Below are 21,382 nucleotides of genomic sequence, written 5' to 3' on the forward strand. Positions count from 1 at the left end.
TCTCACAAAATACCGCTTAAAAGGCAAGATAGTTATAACACACGTGAGGATTGACAATTCATACCATATTGTGTACTTTTATATCTAAGAATGTAACTATTTCATGAACAAAATCATTTTATATAAGATTAGTGATTAGTGACTATTTACTTGTTTGTATCTATCAGGCAGGATGTCTATCTTTCTGGCAAACAGCTTGCTCGGTGGTTCGCATGGTGGTTGTAGTTCATTGTCTATATCAACTCCCCATTCTTCATTGTACTATTGTCCATTATTTACTGAACATTGTATGACACAAATAAATTTAGGAGCCAACTTCGTTCTAACAAATTTTAAGGAGGGTCTTTTTTCTCTTGTCTGACCTGATAGATAAAAAATGGTGGCACATTATAAAGATATTCTTTCCTAAATATATTGATATGATATAATAAATCTGTGACCTGTTGGAGTCTTTCGAAGACGAGAGCTGAAATTTTTTTCCTTGAAAGTCTTATTTCCTTACACAAACTGGTAGGCAAAATATTGAAGTATGTTGGTACTATGTACATGATAATAAACACAGATTGAGATTCTGAGATCTTTATAGTGCTGAGGAACATCGTTCTCTGGTTCTAAGAGTTGTGCTAGTTATGTCATCACGGTCATGTCGATCATTGTGTTCCGTAACGGCACTTTCTATTCTGCTTCGTAAGGTCTTTGATTTCACTTCTGGACCGAGCAAGACGTAGATGATGGGATTAAGACAACTATTAAAATAAGCCAGATATAAGCATATTTCTTCTTTAAGAACATACTTCCATGGATCTTCGTCAGTTTCATCGATAGCTGGTGTTACTGAAGACAAGTGAAATGGAAACCAACAGATGAAGAAACATAGAACAAGAGCAATGATCACCCGGAATGGTCTTTTGGACTTGTGCCATCTTTTTCTCGCTCTTATTTTGAAGGCCACAACACTATAAGAAACTAAAATGATGGTAAAGGGCAAAACAAACATGAAAATCAATCTGATGATATGTTCATCCTTGGGTATATCCATACCTATAAGATAACGCTTTATGAGACACTCATTCATAATACTATCCAAAAAATGATAAGCCTCATACATGCAACCGCTCACAAGGCAGAAGACCCAAATGATTGCTGAAATAATACGGGCTGGTTTTAGCCTTCTGTGTATCCTGGTCCAAAGCGGCCACATGGTGGACACACATCGGTCAAGACTGATGACCATCAGGAAATAGACACTGGTCAACATGTTTAAAGACAACATAAAAAACCGTATAATGCAGAATATGACACTACGTATTGATAAGGGTGGAAGAACCCATTCTAAAATATAACACAAAAGGAAGAGACAAGATATGAAGTCGGCAACAGCCAGGTTGAGGAACCACACCGCGCTGACGCTCTTCATCTTGAATCCGGTGATCCAGATGACCAAGCCATTACCGATAATTCCCACAATGGCGGTGATGGTAAATAAAACTACACGTGATATATCAAAGTATTTCTGTACTGTGTTTTCTTCCTCCTCCCAAATATCAATTGTGAAGTTGCTATCATATTGAGTTATGTTATCGTCATAGAAGAGATTCATGATTTTTCTCCTGTGAAAAGATGAAATGCCGAAAAAGAGTTTAAAGCCAAAAGCACATAAGGAAATTACTTAAAGGTAAAGCGGTACATGGGCCCTAGTCCGTCAATGAATCCAAAGGTTTGTCTGTTAAGCAGAGAATCATAAGCGGTATATTGTAGGTTAAGGGCTATGCTACAGATCCTACACTGGGCATCAGGGACTTCAAGATACCGTTCTGGTAGGAAAATTAAGATATCTATTATTAGAAAGTTGAAAGGAAACGGTCAGCTAGATAACATATCCTAAACTGCTTACATGGCTTCATAACTATGGGAGAATATGGCTTTTATTGTAGTTGTCCAAGACTGGAATCACCTAATAAAGTGTGTGTTTGTTTTTTTTTTAATTGCTGCTCTATAGTCTCATAGAGGTGTGGTCATGGCACTGAACTTTACTGGCCACACCTCCATGACACTTTAGAGAAGCAATACAATAAATAAACATTTTAAAGGTGATTGCAGCCTTGGAAAATTTCAATAAAGTTATGGGTGGTTTTAACTACTTATGTCGGCATGTAGCTATGTGAAAAGTTTGGGATGTCTTTTTTAGTTGACAGTTTCCCTTTATAAATATATAGGACCCCTGTAGTCTAAATTATGATAAAGAAAACAATAAGCAAGACATGAAAATGTAGGGACTAGGTAACAAACGTGTGAATGGGTAGATACTTGTCTCAGTTAGTGTGGAAGTAAGAAATATTTTATCCTAAGAGGGGATTTTCTTAGGGGAATCCTGGGTGAAATATATATCCCCACTGACTAAGGGCCCCATATATTTTATGCTAAAGTTAGCTGACAGTATGGGGGTGTATGCTGGCCCCCCGAGGCTCCACTGACTGATGATGTAGATAGGAGTCGGGCGTGATGAATTTTCACTGCCTGACTTCTTTTTTCTCAGAGAGCCTTGTTGGTTCCATCCCATTTGTCACTAGTAGGTGAGACCCAGCTTACACCTGGGAGGTCACTCAGAAACAATATACAGTAGTACCTTGGTTTAAGAGTAACTTGGTTTAAGAGCGTTTTGCAAGAAGAGCTCACAGTTTTTCAAAATTGTGACTTGGTTTAAGAGCATTGCTTTGGTTTAAGAGCTCCTGGTATTGGGTGGGAGCGTGAGTGGGGGAGGGGCATGGCCTGCATAGCGGGGTCTGCAGCACAGTACTCTGACCCAGGAAGTCTCTCTCACCTTCCAATTTATAGCAGATCCACTTCAGGCTGGGGCTTGCATCAGGGGACAGGACTGTGGGGGTAATCTCTTTATAGCTTTAACCCCTCTCTCCCCGGACAGAGAGTGCTGCTATACTGTGTCCACATCTGCCCTGCTCATTCCTTCATGCTCCCTGCAGTCTCTATCAGTCCTTGTGTTTCCCATCCTCTCCATTCCTGCTATAATGTGCTTGCAGTCACACTCAGCTATACACACTGCTGCTATAATGTGCTTGCACTCACACTCAGCTATACACACTTCTGCTATAATGATTATAAAATGATTTTTGGGGTGTGGAACCAATTGTCTACATTTCAATGATTTCTTATGGGAAAATTTGCTTTGGTATAAGAGTGGATTTGGATTACAAGCACGGTCCCGGAACTAATTATGCTCGTAATCCAAGGCACTACTGTATAGGCACTTACATCAGAGAAAGATACTCCATCAAAGGAAACATTTTAACGTCTAGCTGCTGATTTAGAGAATGGGGAAATAACTTCAACATGGGGGGGGGGAATACTGGGAGAACACAAATATTTAATAAATAGCGCCAGACTTGTCCACAGGTTGTATATGGTATTGCAGCTCAGCCCCATGCAATTCAATTGACATCTTTATCATAAAAATCAAAGTCTGTCTGTCTGTCTGTCCTTCTGTCTGTCTGTCTGTCCTCTATAGACTTCCAAACGCCTGAACAGTTTGACCCCAAATTTGGCACACAGATACATTGGGTGCCCGGGAAGGTTACTGCGAAGGTCCTGTCCCCGCCAGATGTACAGGAGGGGAGGGGGAGGGGAAGGGGAAAGAGAGGCGCCCCATAGAGATGAATGGGAAAATCTCCTCACTGCACACACAGGTGATATAATTAGCTGCAGCAGATACGGCAGTTGGAGCCTTAGCAACCAATAGGATTACTGCTTTCATTTTCACAGGGAGCAATGGTTGCTAGGGAAGCTGCCTCACAACATCCACAGTAATAACTGGTAGACCCCCTACTCCATCTATACAGTATATGTATACAGGACCCCCTACTCCATCTATACAGTACATGTATATACAGGGCCCCCTACTCCATCTATACATTACATGTATATACAGGACCCCCTACTCCATCCATACAGTACATGTATATACAGGACCCCCTACTCCATCTATACAGTACATGTATATACAGGACCCCCTACTCCATCTATACAGTACATGTATATACAGGGCCCCCTACTCCATCTATACAGTACATGTATATACAGGACCCCCTACTCCATCTATACAGTACATGTATATACAGGACCCCCTACTCCAGCTATACACTACATGTATATACAGGGCCCCCTACTCCATCTATACAGTACATGTATATACAGGGCCCCCTACTCCATCTATACAGGACATGTATATACAGGACCCCCTACTCCATCTATACAGTACATGTATATACAGGACCCCCTACTCCATCTATACAGTACATGTATATACAGGACCCCCTACTCCATCTATACAGTACATGTATATACAGGGCCCCTACTCCATCCATACAGTACATGTATATACAGGGCCCCCTACTCCATCTATACAGTACATGTATATACAGGACCCCCTACTCCATCTATACAGTACATGTATATACAGGGCCCACTACTCCATCTATACAGTACATGTATATACAGGACCCCCTACTCCATCTATACAGTACATGTATATACAGGACCCCCTACTCCATCTATACAGTACATGTATATACAGGGCCCCCTACTCCATCTATACAGTACATGTATATACAGGACCCCCTACTCCATCTATACAGTACATGTATATACAGGACCCCCTACTCCAGCTATACACTACATGTATATACAGGGCCCCCTACTCCATCTATACAGTACATGTATATACAGGGCCCCCTACTCCATCTATACAGGACATGTATATACAGGACCCCCTACTCCATCTATACAGTACATGTATATACAGGACCCCCTACTCCATCTATACAGTACATGTATATACAGGACCCCCTACTCCATCTATACAGTACATGTATATACAGGGCCCCTACTCCATCCATACAGTACATGTATATACAGGGCCCCCTACTCCATCTATACAGTACATGTATATACAGGACCCCCTACTCCATCCATACAGTACATGTATATACAGGACCCCCTACTCCATCTATACAGTACATGTATATACAGGACCCCCTACTCCATCTATACAGTACATGTATATACAGGACCCCCTACTCCATCCATACAGTACATGTATATACAGGACCAGGGCCGGCGTCAGCACCCGGCTTACCCGGGCAAGTGCCGGGGCCCACAGCGCTGATAGGGGCCCAGTCCTGTTTGGTACTAACTTTTTTTTTCTGTTGCTTCGGGCTGTGGCTGTATCAGGGCTGTTTTAGCACCATGAGAGGGACTGCACGGGGCCCCGGTGGCGACTACCAGGGCCATTTCTAGCACCGGGCGGGCGCCTAGGGGCCCCCGCACTCACTAAATTAACAGGGCCTCCTGTCCTGCATCAACAGCGTCCCCCTCCTCCTGAGATGATGTCGGCACTAGCCAGCACCGACCCTCCGTCCATCCTCTCTAGACCAGGGTTTCTGCTTACCGCAATTTGAGGGGGGTAAGGCAAGAGGCATCAGGGACCAAAAGGAGAGGACCTTAAATCAAGCCAGGGCTGAGCAGTTAGAGCACTGTCGGCTCCTGTCACCCGGAACCGACAGTGCAGAGTGTGATTCAACGGCTCTGTGAGATAGCGCTGCAGCTGCCCAACTCACTGCCTGCTGACTTTCTTCTAAACCTGTGCTCTGTGCTCAACGTACATCAGTCGACTGTGTGTGGGAAGGTGTGGCATTATCTGTAGCACAGGCCATGCTTCCCCATCTGTCTGGTGACCTGTAACCTCTGCCTAGCCGTGTGCTTCCTCTGTCCTTCTCCTCCTCCCTGTGCAGCGTCCTCTCCATGCCCATGTGTGCCCCTGCTGGTAAGCCCATGTCCTCTCTCCTGTCTATCTGTCTCCTATCTATCTATCTATCTATCTATCATCTCCTATCTATCTATCTATCTATCTATCTATCTATCGGAAATAATCTCTATCCATTGGAAATAATGTTCATTCTTTTTCCACATTCTTCTTTATGCTTTTTAGTATGTCCTGCATATCTGCAGCAGGATGTATATATTTCCCGATATATATATATATATATATATATATATATATATATATATATAGTATATATATATATATATATATATATATATATATATATAATTTTTTTATTTTAGTGGGTGATTCCCACAGGGTGCCTGCCACAAATAAAAGTTTTGACATGACATAGAACATGTCAAAAGTTTCTGATTGAACTGGGTCTCACTCCTCCTGACACCCAACACCCGACACATGATTTTCTCCACAAAGGGGCCCGTTGAGGCTCTGTCGCCCAAGGGCCCACAAAAACCTGGAGCCGGCCCTGTACAGGACCCCCTACTCCATCTATACAGTACATGTATATACAGGGCCCACTACTCCATCTATACAGTACATGTATATACAGGACCCCCTACTCCATCCATACAGTACATGTATATACAGGACCCCCTACTCCATCTATACAGTACATGTATATACAGGACCCCCTACTCCATCCATACAGTACATGTATATACAGGACCCCCTACTCCATCTATACTGTACATGTATATACAGGGCACAACAGGTATACCAAACTGTGACTGGGTAACACTGCTACACCAGACCTGACCAATACCGCCATACTGTGCTGGATAACACTGTCATACCAGACCTGACCAATACCACCATACTGTGACTGGATAACAGTGCCAGACCTGACCAATACCGCCATACTGTGACTGGATAACACCTCCATACCAGACCTGACCAATACCGCCATACTGTGATTGGGTAACACCGCCACACCAGACCTGACCAATACCGCCATACTGTGACTGGATAACACTGCCACACCAGACCTGACCAATACCGCCATACTGTGACTGGATAACACTGTCATACCAGACCTGACCAATACCGCCATACTGTGAATGGATAACACCGCCACACCAGACCTGACCAATACCGCTATACTATGCTGGATAACACTGTCATACCAGACCTGACCAATACCGCCATACTGTGACTGGATAACACTGCCATACCAGACCTGACCAATACCGTCATACTGTGCTGGATAACACTGTCATACCAGACCTGACCAATACCGCCATACTGTGACTGGATAACACTGCCATACCAGACCTGACCAATACCGGCAAACTGTGACTGGGTAACACCGCCACACCAGTCCTGACCAATATTGCCATACTGTGACTGATAACACCATCATATCAGACCTGACCAATATTGCCATACTGTGACTGGATAACACCGCTATACCAGACCTGACCAATACCACCATACCGTGACTGGATAACACCGCCACACCAGACCTGATCAATACCGCCATACTGTGACTGGATAACACCCCCATACCAGACATGACCAATACCGACACACTGTGACTGAATAACACTGCCATACGGGTAAATACAACCCTGCTGGTATACAGGACACTACAGGTATACAGGACCCCAAAACTATACACTACAAGTGCACGGGACCTCCACAAAACTATATACTACAGGTATACAGGACCCCAAACTTTACACTACAGGTATACAGGACCCCAAAACTATATACTACAGGTATACAGGACCTCCACCAACTATATACTTCAGGTATACAGGACCTCCACCAACTATATACTACAGGTATACAGGACCCCAAACTATACACTACAGGTATATAGGACCCCAAAACTATACACTACAGGTATACAGGAACTCCACCAACTACATACTACAGGTATATAGGACCCCAAACTATACACTACAGGTATACAGGACCTCAAAACCATACACTACAGGTATACAGGACCTACACCAACTCTATAATACAGGTATACAGCACATTCACCAACTCTATACTACAAGTATACAGGACCCCAAATATACTACAGGTATACAGGAACTCCACCAGCTATATACTACAGGTATATAGGACCCCAAACTATACACTACAGGTATACAGGACCTTCACCAACTCTATACTATAGTTATACAGGACCCTCAAACTATTTACTACAGGTATACAGGACCCCCAAACTATATACTACAGGTATACAAGACCTCCACCAATCATACACTGCAGGTATCCAGGACCCTCAAACTATAAACTACAGGTATACAAGATCTCCACCAACTATACATTACAGGTATACAGCACCAACTATATACTACAGGTATACAGGACCCCCAAACTATACAGTACAGGTATACAGGACCTTCACCAACTGTACACTGCAGGTATACAGGACCTCCCTCAACTATACACTATAGGTTTACAGCCCCCCCAACTATGCACTACAGATATGCGAGACCCCTAAAAACTATACATTGTGGGTATACAGAACCCCTCCAACTATGCACTACAGGTATACACTAATTCCACTGATTAACTCAGATGAAACAATACCTTTAGCTTGGCCTCCTGGGCACCTTAGAACAAATCTAATTAACACACTGACACTTTATACCCAGGCAGCGCCGGGTACATTTTCTAGTATACAGTAAAAATGGATTTTCTTAGGTCCCACCCAAGGAGATTATTTGAAGGTCCAACCCCCGTTTACCCCAAAAACAAAGCAGAAACAATTACCAATGTTCCTCAAAGCCCAACAGCAACTTACCGTCAGATGTAAAGTCTTGAAATAAAACAGATGGGAACATAAAAGACCCCCTTGTATCACGTTATGTTTCCTTCTGCTTGTCTTGTTGTAGTGGGAATCGTTCTGCTCTTTGGTTCTTGCAAGACTAAAATGAAAATAATTGTATCCTGTCCTCCTGATGCCGGGATGTTACATGTGATAGATAGATACTGGTTGTGATAGAGAAAAACACGATTGCGAGAACAGATGAGACGGTTAGATAATGTAACTGTACTGACCCCATGCAGCTGGCATTTCACTTGGAAACTAGATAGTCCAGCCTCATAAGTTACCAAATCAGGAACTTTGCTCGTACATTGCGTTATTGATCCTGATATATAGCTGGTCTTTTACTCTAGTCACATCCAGAGCTGCATTCAGAATTCTGCAGGCTGCCCAACTCTAAACAGAGCACATCTGCTATAGGGGAAATGTGACTGGCTCCAAGGCTGTAACCAATACAGATATTACAGCCGGGATTATAAAGGCGGCATGTCTGACACCACTTTTGATTATTGGTATTAACCTTCAAACTGGGGACGGCATTGCTCCTAATGGGTGCCCCAGTGGCCTAATGGTCTTACCAGAACAAACCATGGAACAAACTACTAACTGTACCAGAACGGTGCAGAGGAGGAACATAAGAGACATATCTTCCTCCTTGGCGTCTCCTGTGCAATAGGGTTATATCAGTAGGTTAGATTCATCTAACCTGCTTATAGTTCCCCTTTAAGTTAAATTATTTTATAAACAGTAAATGTCAAAAGTAGAAGTCTATGAAGGGTGGCCTACTGCATGGGGGATATCACATATCACTGAAGGAGAAACCAACCACATTACTCTGTACTATGCTGTGTTATGCTGTGTGCTACATTGAAGGATAAGTATTGTAGTATCACATAATACCACTAGATGTCACTGTTGTAAGACACATGTAGAACTGTTTCCAGGAAGTTAAAGCGTGGCAAAGGCTGCATGGCATGCGGAGACCTCCAGCCCTAAGCTGAGTGACAAGAACTGAGCCAGAGGAGGCATGGAGGAATTGTGTTTTAACAAGGGTTTTGATAAAGCATACCTCAAAACTTTTTGGATGGCCAAAGAGGGACACTTATGGTTCATTCTAGGAAAATTGTACAGACATTTCTATACTTTTCCATTCAAGGATGCATCCACACATACAGGATGCACAGTAGATCCAGTATGTGTGACTGCATCCTTAGGTCCCATTCACACTAAGCAAATACGGCGGAGTTCTGCGGCAGAAAGCTCCGCTGTGCTCAGTGTCCCGCTGTGAGTGAATGAGAGGGTGCATGCTCCTCCGCTGCCGCCGATCTCCGCTCATAGAAGTGACATGGAGAGTGGAGGCTCCGGAGGAGTGTGCTCTCTCCCATTGAGATGATATGACATACTGAGGCAGGCGTAAAAGAGTTCCGCCGCGGAATTACGCCTATATTACTCAGTGTGAACATACCCTAACCCTGTATGTAATAGCGGACACGCAACTACAGACAGGATTACAAATCTGTTTCAGTAACTGTCTGCATTTGCACTTGCAGTGACATGGACTCGCAATGACTTAATCTTTTTTGTGGCACGGATTATTGCCCCAAAACAGATCTGTAACACCTACAGATGTGTGTATGTGGCCATATGATCTGCAAGTGTGGGATACATCGTGCACCACATAATGGAATAATATGGATGTTTGGGTCTATTATACAGTAATAAACCAAAATATGCAAAAGAAGAGCCCGTGGAGCCTCATCAAAGAGTCTCAAAACACAGGACTAGCCAGATATCCCAACAGGAAGGACCCATCCAAGGGGCAGCTCGTGTACGGAAACCACCAAAACCACCATATTAAGTGGCCCTATAAGTCAATGTAATGACAAGGGGAAAACCAAGGCCAGGTTACCATCCACATACAGCTGTTTCAGGGTGTTGCCCCTCATCAGTGTGGAGCAGGATTCTGGCTAGGTGGGAGCAATGCCTAGTAGAGCCATAAGAGAAACAGATTGCTGATCTCAGGGAGACCAGCCAAATGACAACAATGAAAGCGCTCAAAGCAATGAAGTCCTAAACATGAATATGCAAAAGAGAAGCCCGTGGAGCCTCATTGAAGAGTCTCAAAACACAGGACTAGCCAGATAATACACCAGACACTTTCTAGAGCAAAATAAAAAGTTTATTAATGCAAATCTAATTCCTAGGTCAGAAAGAGGGACGTGTAAGGGGCAAAGAGAGACAGAGGGAAGGAGGTCAAAAAGAGGAACTGTTCCTCCAAAAAAGGGACGAGGGCCTTAGAGATGACTGTGTAGTGATGTTCCTGCAGAGAGACATGCTGATGATGATAAAGCAATCATGACCATCACTTCAGTCCAAGTAGGTCAGACCTGAGGTGATGAGAGATGATGCTGCAGGTAGATGACTATTTAGGATCAGCGATCTGCTGTGGCTGCAATAGGCTGGAAAGTGTGTCTGTCATTTGTCATTGCCTGGTATGTATATTGTGTGTGTGTCATGCAGTCAGGGCCGGCTCCAGCTTTTTGTGGGCCCTTGGGCGACAGAGCCTTGGCGGGCCCCTTTGAGGAGCAAATCATGGAGAGACAGGCGAGGAAAGATTTGCAGCAGAAGAAACATGCAGCTGCTGCATATCTTTCTCCTCCTGTATCTCCTGATCTCTGTGGTAGTAAGGACTCTGGAGGAGTCAGACCCAATGACAGGATTATATATATATATATATATATATATATATATATATACAGAGCGGAGCTGTATACAGAACTAGCAGCCCCAGCATGTTATATATATATATATATATATATATATATATATATATATATATTTATTGGGGATGGTCCGAACCTGCCGAGGTTCGGGTTCATGCGAACCCGAACTCTCGGCATCGATTCCCGCTGTCTTCCACAAGATACAGCGGGAGGACCGCCTGGAAAACTGGGATACAGCCATATCCATAGCCAGGCAGATAGCGGGAATCATTTATTTATTTATATATATACAGAGCAGGAGCTGTATACAGGAGTGGTGCTGCTGGTTCTGTATACAGCTCCTGCTCTGTGTATAGATAGATAGATAGATAGATAGATAGAAGGTCCTGCTGATCCGGGGCAGTTAGGAGGTCCCGCTCCCCACCGCAATGCCTCCCGCCCCATAGGCGTACTGTCCTTAGATGTCAGTACGCCTGTGGTGCTGGGGGCAGTGTCGGTCCAGCCCCCGGCTGATACACGCTCTCTGGGGACGTCCCGGGGATTCCCCAGCAGAGCGCGCATCAGTGACCTCAGTGTACGCTGCCGGCCTGCTCTACTGGAAGTTCAGGCCGGCAGCGTACACTGAGGTCACTGATGCGCGCTCTGCTGGGGAATCCCCGGGACGTCCCCAGAGAGCGCGTATCAGCCGAGGGCCGGACCGACAGGAAAAAAGAAGAAGACAGGCACGGCGGGGGAGCGAGGTGCTAGGTGAGTTGTGGGTTGTTCGTTTTTTTGTCTGGGGGCCATCTATAAGGGGAGAAAGCACTGGGGGGCTATATACTCCTGAGGGAAGCTCACAGGGGGGCTATTTACTACAGGGGGAGAGCACAGGGGGCTATATACTACTTGGGGGGCTATATACTACTGGGGGGAGCTCACAGGGGGGCTATATACTACTGGGGGGGCTATATACTACTGGGGGGAGCTCACGGGGCTATATACTACAGGGGGACAGCGCACAGGGGGGCTATATACTACTGGGGGAAGCGCACAGGGGGGCTATATACTACTGGGGGGAGCTCACAGGGGGCTATATACTACAGGGGGAGAGCACAGGGGGGCTATATACTACTGGAAGGACCTCACAGGGGGGGCTATATACTACTTGGGGAGAGCACAGGGGGGCTATATACTACTGGGGGAAGCTCACAGGGGGCTATATACTACAGGGGGAGAGCAAAGGGGGGCTATATACTACTGGGGGGGACCTCGCAGGGGGGGCTATATACTACTTGGGAAGAGCACAGGGGGCTATATACCACTGGGGGAAGCACACAGGGGGGCTATATACTACTGGGGGGAGCTCACAGGGGGCTATATACTACTGGGGGGAGCTCACAGGGGGCTATATACTACTGGGGGGGAGCTCACAGGGGGCTATATACTACAGAGGAAGAGCGCACAGGGGGCTATACACTACTGGGGGAGAGTGCACAGGGGGGCTATATACTACTGGGGGAGCAACAGGGGGCTATATACTACTGGGGGAGAGCTCACAGGGGGTCTATACACTACTGGGGGAGCAACAGGGGGGGTTATATATTACCAGGGCAGTCACCCCCTTTGTACTTAATATCAAAGGCCTGGTGAGAGAGAAAAAATGCCAGTTTTCCCGCTAATAAGCAGCAATTCTGTATGTAAATAGTTGAACGTTTGTGAAAAGCAACAAAACACGTTTCCTACCGATGTTCAGCTCGGACCTTTACCTGACAATAGACCCCGGTAAGTGGAGCTTCACTAAAAGTTGTTGATTACCCCTGCAGTAGACTATTAGTTTACAGAGCCTACCGTTATGCCCTCTATCAGGTCAGGTGTCCGATCACATGACCCATGACATCATCACAGGTCCTTCTTACTCAAAGATCCTTTTCCTACCTACTCGGCTGTAGGGAAGACTTGTGCTGGGAGAAAGGTGCCCGGGGACCCCAGTATGTATCGGCGGGCCCCTAACTGTCACATGCGGCCTCTAGAGGCCCAGTCCCCTCTGTTACTACACATTTTTTTTTTACTAACAAAAAAAAATGTAGTAACAGACGGGAGTGGGCCCCTAGAGGAGCCCCGGCACTTGCCCTAGTCATCCAGGTGCTGACGCCGGCCCTGCATGCAGTTCCTTGGACAAGGCAACTATAGCAATTCTATACGCTGTACATTGGCAGGCCATGCCTTCAATCTAGCAACTACTTTCTTCTATCACACCCTGACCTCAAGAACATAACCCAGTCATAGCTAACAACTGAATTATCACCAAGTACTCTATCTACTGCTACTGGTGCCACTAGACTGCATAATGCAGGCCACATTCTGAGCTTGCAGGCCACTCCGCAACATGCAGGGCTACCAGTCCCCAACAGAATTAGGAGTTCCCCTCAGCTGCCTCTCTGACTAATGAAAGCCTTCCACTTCAGGCCCCCTACAGTTTAGACTATGTTCACATCCAGGTACAAGGCTCAGTATGGGGCTAGATTCCACTTGGTAGCGGTGTGCAGAGCTGGACGGTCACTTTCGCGGGAGCACCAACAGAGCCCAAGAGACCCTACTGACTTTACTGGGTTCTGTCAAGTTCCTCCTATTGTGTCCATTCATCTGAGGATTTGTTTGGACAAAAAATACTGCAAGCAATGTTTTATGTATCTATTTATTTATTTATTTTGTTTGATCATTTGATCCTCCCATATAGATGTGATCTTAGCCTCATCTGTACCAGACTGTCTATAATCCAACAGTCTCAGCCTCAGAACTAGCTACTCACAAGCTTATAATGTACACAAACATACATACATTATATATATATATATATATATATATATATATATATATATATATAGTCCATGCAATGCAATCTCAATAAAATCAACACAAAATACCATTTCCATGTTTAAATACAATTTAAACATATATAATATGACATATACTGACATATAAAAATACTAATATGGTATAAATTGACACAATCAAAATGTAAAATTTAAGTATCAGAATGGAAACTGAACTAAAAGGGTTGTGCAGGAAAAATTAAAGGACAACTCCGGTGGTAGGAAGAAGAAAAAAAAAAGCTAACAGACACAAATCTTATACTCAATCCTAAGTCAATTGCCATTCGAAATTCCTGTTGGCGGGGCTGACGGGGTTCCCGTCAGCCCTGTCCGCATCTTTGGATCACCAGCACTTCCGGGTTCCTCTGGCATGAATGTTAGATAAAAGGCTACTGGTGTGCGTGTGCACTGGCAGCCTTTTCATTGGCTGAATCGCATTATATGGCTTCCAGCAAGCTGGAAGCAATGTGATGCGTTCCAGCCATTTAAAAGGCTGCCGGTGCACACACACACCAGTAGCCTTTTATCTCCTAATCATTCCAGAGGAAAAAGCTGGAGAGGAGGAAGACCAGGCCTGTCCCCCTGCGGCAGGAGAAAAGGACGCTGTTGACAGTGAATGTGTATGTATACCCCTTTTTCATTTCTGGGGGGGTATACTTACCTGTTCCATTCCATTTCATCCCAGGCCGCCTGCAATTCACCACTGCTTTTGTTTACAGAACATCCGATGACATCCTGCGCCCACAGGAAATGGGTGCTTAGTCCATAGTCTTTGCCGAGCAGCCATTTCCGGAGGGAGCGGAGCATCATCAGATGTTATGAAAACACAGGTAGCAGTGCAGAACCAGTAGCCCGTGATCGGGCAGCGACGGGGCAAGTGAGTATACATTACTGACATGTTCCCTGCCACCCTAGCAGCATGGCCAAGTATTAATTTTTCCAGGACAAGCAATAAAAAGTATTAAAAACATGTATAATTGGTAAATTACTGACCCCTTCTCTCTGGCATATGGCAGCAATATCCCCCGCTCACATGATGGGTGGGCTTGGCGAGGCAAAGCGGGGAGGAGGCATGCTTGCAGGCGTAAATCATGGTATAAATCTACACCTGCTCCTGAGCTGTACGGCAGGCGGGTCAGACCGGTCAATGCGTGTGCCGCTTAGGGAATCTGGTGAAGCAATTTTGGGGGCGGGGTTTTATTTAAGACCCCCTCCCTTTGGAATGATCTCTTTGGAGGTCACAGAGTATGCTCAGTAATGTTTTACATTAGTCTCAAGGGGACAGAGTCTGTCTGTTGTTTCCCCGTGTCCTTTAAGCTTGCTGTAAAGCATGTCACTAAATGCTAATAAAAACAGCTCAGGCAAGATGGCAGACCCCATAACAATATATAAAAATAAAAACAATTACAGTCAGAAAAAATATGTTTTAGTATCTGGTGCTAATCAGTAAAAAAAAAACTCTAGGTGATACATTCCCTTTAAAGAGAACCAATCAGCACTATTGTACTGATATGGTGCCCAGCAGTAGAGTATACATTATAACTTTACATTGAGGGAAAAAGATGTTTTATTATGCCACGCGAAGTCGGGAGAAGGGCAGCAACTATTCATCTGGGCGGGGAGCTGCCTGTGACTAGTCACGGCTCTCTGCCTGTCAGGGCCCTATTACACGGAACGATAATTGGTCGAATTGGCCCGATTCGGCCGATTATCGCTCCGTGTAATAAATGCAACGATCAGCCGATGACAACGATCATAGGCTGATCCTTGATATAGGTTAGAACCTATTTTTGTCGGGCGCCGACCGCGCACCGCTGCAAGTAATAGCGGTGCACGGGCGGCGGCTAACGATATACATTACCTAACAAAGCTCCAGGGCTGCTCCTGCCGTCCGCTTCTCCCCGGGTCCCGTGCGCTCTAACTTCTCAGCGGCCTGTCAGCTGATAGGCCGCTAAGCCAATCACAGGCCGCGGCGGTCCCGGCCTGTGATTGGCTGAGCGGCCTATCAGCTGACAGGCCGATGTGAAGCTAGAGCGCGCGCGGGACCCCGGGAGAAGCGGACGGCAGGAGCAGCCCTGGAACGTGGATGGGTAATGTATGCCAGTTTAGCAAGGGCTGCAAGGACATCGGTAACGATGTCCTTGCAGCTCTTGCTAAACAATTATCGGGCTGTGTCATAGGCCCAGTACACGAGCGACGATCTAGCAGATCGGCGCTCATTTACAGGTATTATCGGGCCCCGATCGGCCCGTGTAATACCACCCTCACTGTGCAGTGTGGGGAGGATTAACAGACAGAGAGACCAGTTAGTCAGTCATCCCCGCACTGCATGCTGACAGGCAGAGAGCTGTGACTAGTCACAGGCAGCTCCCCGCCCAGATGAATAGTTGCTGCGCCGGTATAATAAAAAAAATTTTTCTCCGATGTAAAGCTACTGCTGCAGCCGCGGCTGATATGCTCCGCCACCTGCACAGTAGATCTATACTCTGCTGCTGGAAACCATAACAGTACAATCGAGCATGAAGATGCTTGGTTAAACATTCATTTCAGTTATACCTAAGATTATGTTCACACTGAGGAATCCGCATGGATTATGAGGTCGGGCTGATTCTGAAGCCCGTCCAAAGAACGATCAGGTTCATTGTTTGGACGGACGGCGAAATGCGCCCGATCATAGAATGGAGTCTATGTCACGGGCGAAGATGCGGGTGGCCATGAGCAGTGGCGAGCGACGGAATCCACGGGAACTTCTCTGCGCAGATTCCTCAGTGTGAGCATACTATAATACGTTTTTTTCTTTCTAATTTTTGTATTTATATTTCAACCCTTGAAGGGATTTTTAAACAAAATATACAAAATTCTAATGGGAATTTCAGAAAGCTATTATATCTTTAGTTCTAATTTTTGTAGATTTTGTTTAAACATCCCTTCAAAAGGACAAAATATCCAAATATTTGAAAGAAAAAACTGTAATAGGTTAACCAGACACCCTGCACTCTGCCCAGTAGGGGCCCCTGGTTAAATGCTCAAGCACTAAATGCTCTAAAGCGGTGGTGCCATGAAGAAAACTAGGTCTATAGTGATGCGTTATGTTAACATATTTATTCCAAATGTACAAGCATTTCTTAAAATGTACTGTTTGAGAGATATGGAATTACTTATCCCCCCCCCCATGTGCTTCTTAGTTTCATTATCTGTTGCCCTTGGTAACGACCTGCCTAGCATCTTTCTTGGGTCACCCATGCTCAGTTCAATCTCAGTCACATGATCTGACTGATTAGTACTGGCAGTTGGTTTTCAGTGTCTGCACTGTTGCATAGCAACACCAGGGTCATAGTTCAGAGAGGAAACCAGGAAGAAATCAGATGCATGTTTTAGGGATATATATATACAGTGGTGCCTTGGATTACGAGCATAATTGGTTCCAGGACCGTGCTTGTAATCCAAATCCACTCTTAAACCAAAGCAAATTTTCCCATAAGAAATCATAGAAATGCAGACAATTGGTTCCAAACCCCCCAAATAATGATTTATTATTCTGAATAACATGTAAAACTAATGAAACAAACATTCAGAAACAGCAGAATGTGTGATATTATAAGTTACTGTACAGTAATGGAGAGGATGGGAAACACAAGGGCGGACAGAGACTGCAGGGAGTATGAAGGAATGAGAAGGACAGATGTGGGCACATACATGCAGCGCTCTCTGTCCGGGGAGAGAGGGGTTACAGCTATGGAGAGATTACCTCCACCGTCCTGTCCTCTGATGTAAGCCCAAGCCTGAAGTCGATTTGCTATGATTTGGAAGGTGGGGGAGACTTCCTGGGTCAAAATACAGTGCTGTAGACCACGTTATGCAGACCATGCCCCTCCCCCACTCACGCTCCCACCCAGCACAGGGAGCTCTTACACCAAAGCAATGCTCTTAAACCAAGTCATAATTTTGAAAAACTGTGAGCTCTTAAACCAAAACGCTCTTAAACCAAGTTACTCTTAAACCAAGGTACCACTGTGTATATATATATATATATATATATATATATATATATATATATATACACACACACACACACACTGGATAGATAGGTAGATAGATAGATAGATAGATAGATAGACAGATAGATAGGAGATAGATAGATATAGATAGATAGATAGATAGATAGATAGATAGATAGATAGATAGATAGATGATAGATAGGAGATAGATAGATAGATAGATAGATAGATAGATAGATAGATAGATAGACATCTGATTATACCTTCTTCAATTTGGGACACCATGCCTTTGAGTGCTTTGAATGCTTAGACACACTTGATGGTAGTGTGTGACACCACTCCGGTGGTGGTAGGCCGAGATACAGCCGGGCCTGAAGATGTTATGTAGTGATGCCAGTGCCAGTTGGGACATAGGTATGGTGGCACACCAGCTTTTAGTTTAGGAGGCCGGTTGTACCCTTTTCCCATGTGGACAGTGTCCTGCTGGGTTGCTACGGGGTCCTTTGGGATGTGATCACGGTGGGTGAGTGGTGTAGTGACCCTCCCGGGCTATCGGAACAGCCACCCACAGAAAGGGGAAGTGTCCCAAGGTTGTAGTGTACACTGTGTCGGTGTGGGGTAAAAAAAATCACAGAGTCTCTTTATTATAAATAAGCTTGTGCAGCAAGTAAATACAGCTTTCCTTTGACAGTATAGGTTTCTCTTGAGAAAGCACTTAATAATACACTTGATAATACTTGTGGATGAACACTTTGCAATACAACAAACAGATCTGTGATAAGAATGCAGTGGGGAGTACAGTCAAATACAAATGGGGAGTACAGTCAAATACAAATAATCAGAGTAGCAGAGAGGAGAATGTCATGAAAGTCTTAGCCCAAGTAGTACTGTGCTCTGCCAGGATGTTGGAGAATGAGGTAGAAGAATAGAGAATACTTGTACTTGTGTATTGACCTTTGGGTCTTCACACCACCTAATGCCCACCAGTGTCGGGTGACCCGTGCTTTAAGAGTGACACAAGGCCCCAGACCTTGTTACCTGGGATTAGCGGAATGCTGAGCGTTCCCTGCTGACAACCGCGCTGTGAGATAGAGTTCCTAGGCTCTTAGCAACTTTGCTCTATCCGGATCAGTTCCTAGCTTACTGCTGTCTGTGGAGATTGTCCTGCTCTGTGACTCTCCTAGTCCATGGCATTGGTAGAGGTTATCTCTGACTTGTCCTCTCTTGTGGAGGGTTTAACACTGCATAGTGTTTTGTAGAGTGAACTGAGAAGAAACTGTTAGTTGTGTTTTGTCTTTCTTCCTACCTATACAGGGATCTTACTAAGACTGACTCGCTTGAGAGCAGGGGAACTGGCCAGGGTCCAGAAAGGACCACTGTAGAGAGCTGTCTAGCTTCTGTCCTTCCTCTACAATGTCCAACACAAAAGACCTATACACTTCCTCTACCCATGGGACTTCCTTCCTCAGCGTATCTAAGGTGCGCTGTGATTGGGTAAAGAGTACAGTAGAAGTAAAGAGAGAGGTGACAGGATAGAAGATCCATGTGACACACAAAAAAACAATAACCCTTTCCATACTTCAGCCGTGCAGCATCTAAGCACATACATCTAATATAGCGACATCTAGTTGCTAAACTTCATCACTACCTTCATCACCACTTTTGTACAGTAAGTACAGGCTTTTATGAAGGGTGTAACCAATAGCAACAACCGTGGTGGGATACCACAGTGGTAAATACTTTCAATCAAAGTATTTTAGGAGAGATACCTTTATTGGCCAACAAAAAAATGTTAGAATTGGGAGCTTTCAGGATTTAAAAGAATGAATGTCGTACATAATCAGCTCCATAGACTTTAATGGGTGCGGCACCAGATCACCGGACAGGCCGTATATCAGAACACTGCAAGATACGTTCTGACATGCGGCCTGTTTGACGGCACTATTAGTATGCTGGATGCCCCAATGAAATCCCAATGAAATCAATTGGACCAGTTCAAAGATGCGTTTCCATCCGTTGCTTTTCTACTGCATCGGAGGGAAACGCCACGGGATCCCTGGATAAATATAAACTCGACCTTAGATTATGTTTTTTCTATCTCTAATTATTTTTTTGAAATCTGGACAAATAAAAGCGTACAATAAAGGATATATGCAAGCAGTCAATAAGGTTAAGGCCTTGGTGAGGTTTAGTACTTTGTCAGTAAGTGAGTTTGGAAGAGTTTCTCCAATTGAGAATGATGACAGAAAGGAGAAGACGTGATATGGAAGCCAACAAAGGCCAAAGCATGTCTGCATTAAGAAAATTAGCTTTAAGCCTGTTGTATACCTTGAGGAGTTCTTCCTGTGATAAAACAATCCCGTGATGGTGAGACACAAAATGATGACCAGGAAAGGTAGGAAGAAACCAAGAACAAATGCGGTGATCACTAGAGACTGGTACTGGACCTTCTCATTCTCATAGACGCCATAGATACATTTAGTTGTGTTCTTACAATCATATGTCTTTTTATAAAGGAAGTAAGGCACGCTGACCCCGAGAGAGAAGATCCATATGACTATGGCTTGTATAGAAGCCAACTCCTTTGTCCTGTAGGTGGTGTAGCGAAAGGGAAAGAAGACCACAAGGCAATAGTCTACACTTAATAAGGTGAGAAGGAGGCCACTCACAAACATGTAGAGGTAGAATATAGCACTGTTCAGTCTACACAGGAAGGAACCAAAGGGCCAGTGAATGTCCAAGGCAAAGTAGACCATGTCCAGAGGTTGGATCAAAGAGACCATAAAACCTGAGAAGAACAAATGAAGGTTTAGGATTGATCGGTACTTCTTCTCCATCTTGGAGACTTTAATCCAAAGGACAAAGCCATTTATTGTAGGCCCCAGTAGAAATACCAAGGCACAAACAACAGCAGATAAGACTGTGGTAACATGGATGTTGCAGCCATCTTCCTTGTCAGTGATGTTGCAATACTCCATCCAGGCAAGGTTGATGTCAGGACTTGAGTAATTCTCCATTTTCTTGACAAGAATAGATACACTGTAAAGGAAAAATAAAGGTCAACTAAACAATCCAATAAGAGATGACATGACATAGACAGTTTTCAAGGAATACAAAGAATATATCTGCACTGAATGGTGGATGGTAGATCATCGGGCCCATACTAA

At 44.6% G+C, this 21,382-nt stretch overlaps 1 protein-coding gene across 1 annotated transcript in view; it reads right to left on the minus strand.

Moving 5' to 3' along the window:
* Positions 1-21,382, minus strand: part of LOC138769678 (N-formyl peptide receptor 3-like) — a 30,223-nt gene continuing 8,841 nt past the window's right edge. The window contains exons 2-3 of the mRNA XM_069948287.1: positions 20,544-21,254; positions 1-1,610 (exon numbers count right to left, since the gene is read on the minus strand). Of these exons, the coding sequence (XP_069804388.1) occupies positions 581-1,610; positions 20,544-21,232 (1,719 nt within the window). The 5' untranslated portion in view covers positions 21,233-21,254 and the 3' untranslated portion in view covers positions 1-580. The remainder of the gene's footprint in view (positions 1,611-20,543; positions 21,255-21,382) is intronic.

Source organism: Dendropsophus ebraccatus, chromosome 12, assembly GCF_027789765.1.
Source record: "Dendropsophus ebraccatus isolate aDenEbr1 chromosome 12, aDenEbr1.pat, whole genome shotgun sequence".
NCBI classification, from domain to species: domain Eukaryota; kingdom Metazoa; phylum Chordata; class Amphibia; order Anura; family Hylidae; genus Dendropsophus; species Dendropsophus ebraccatus.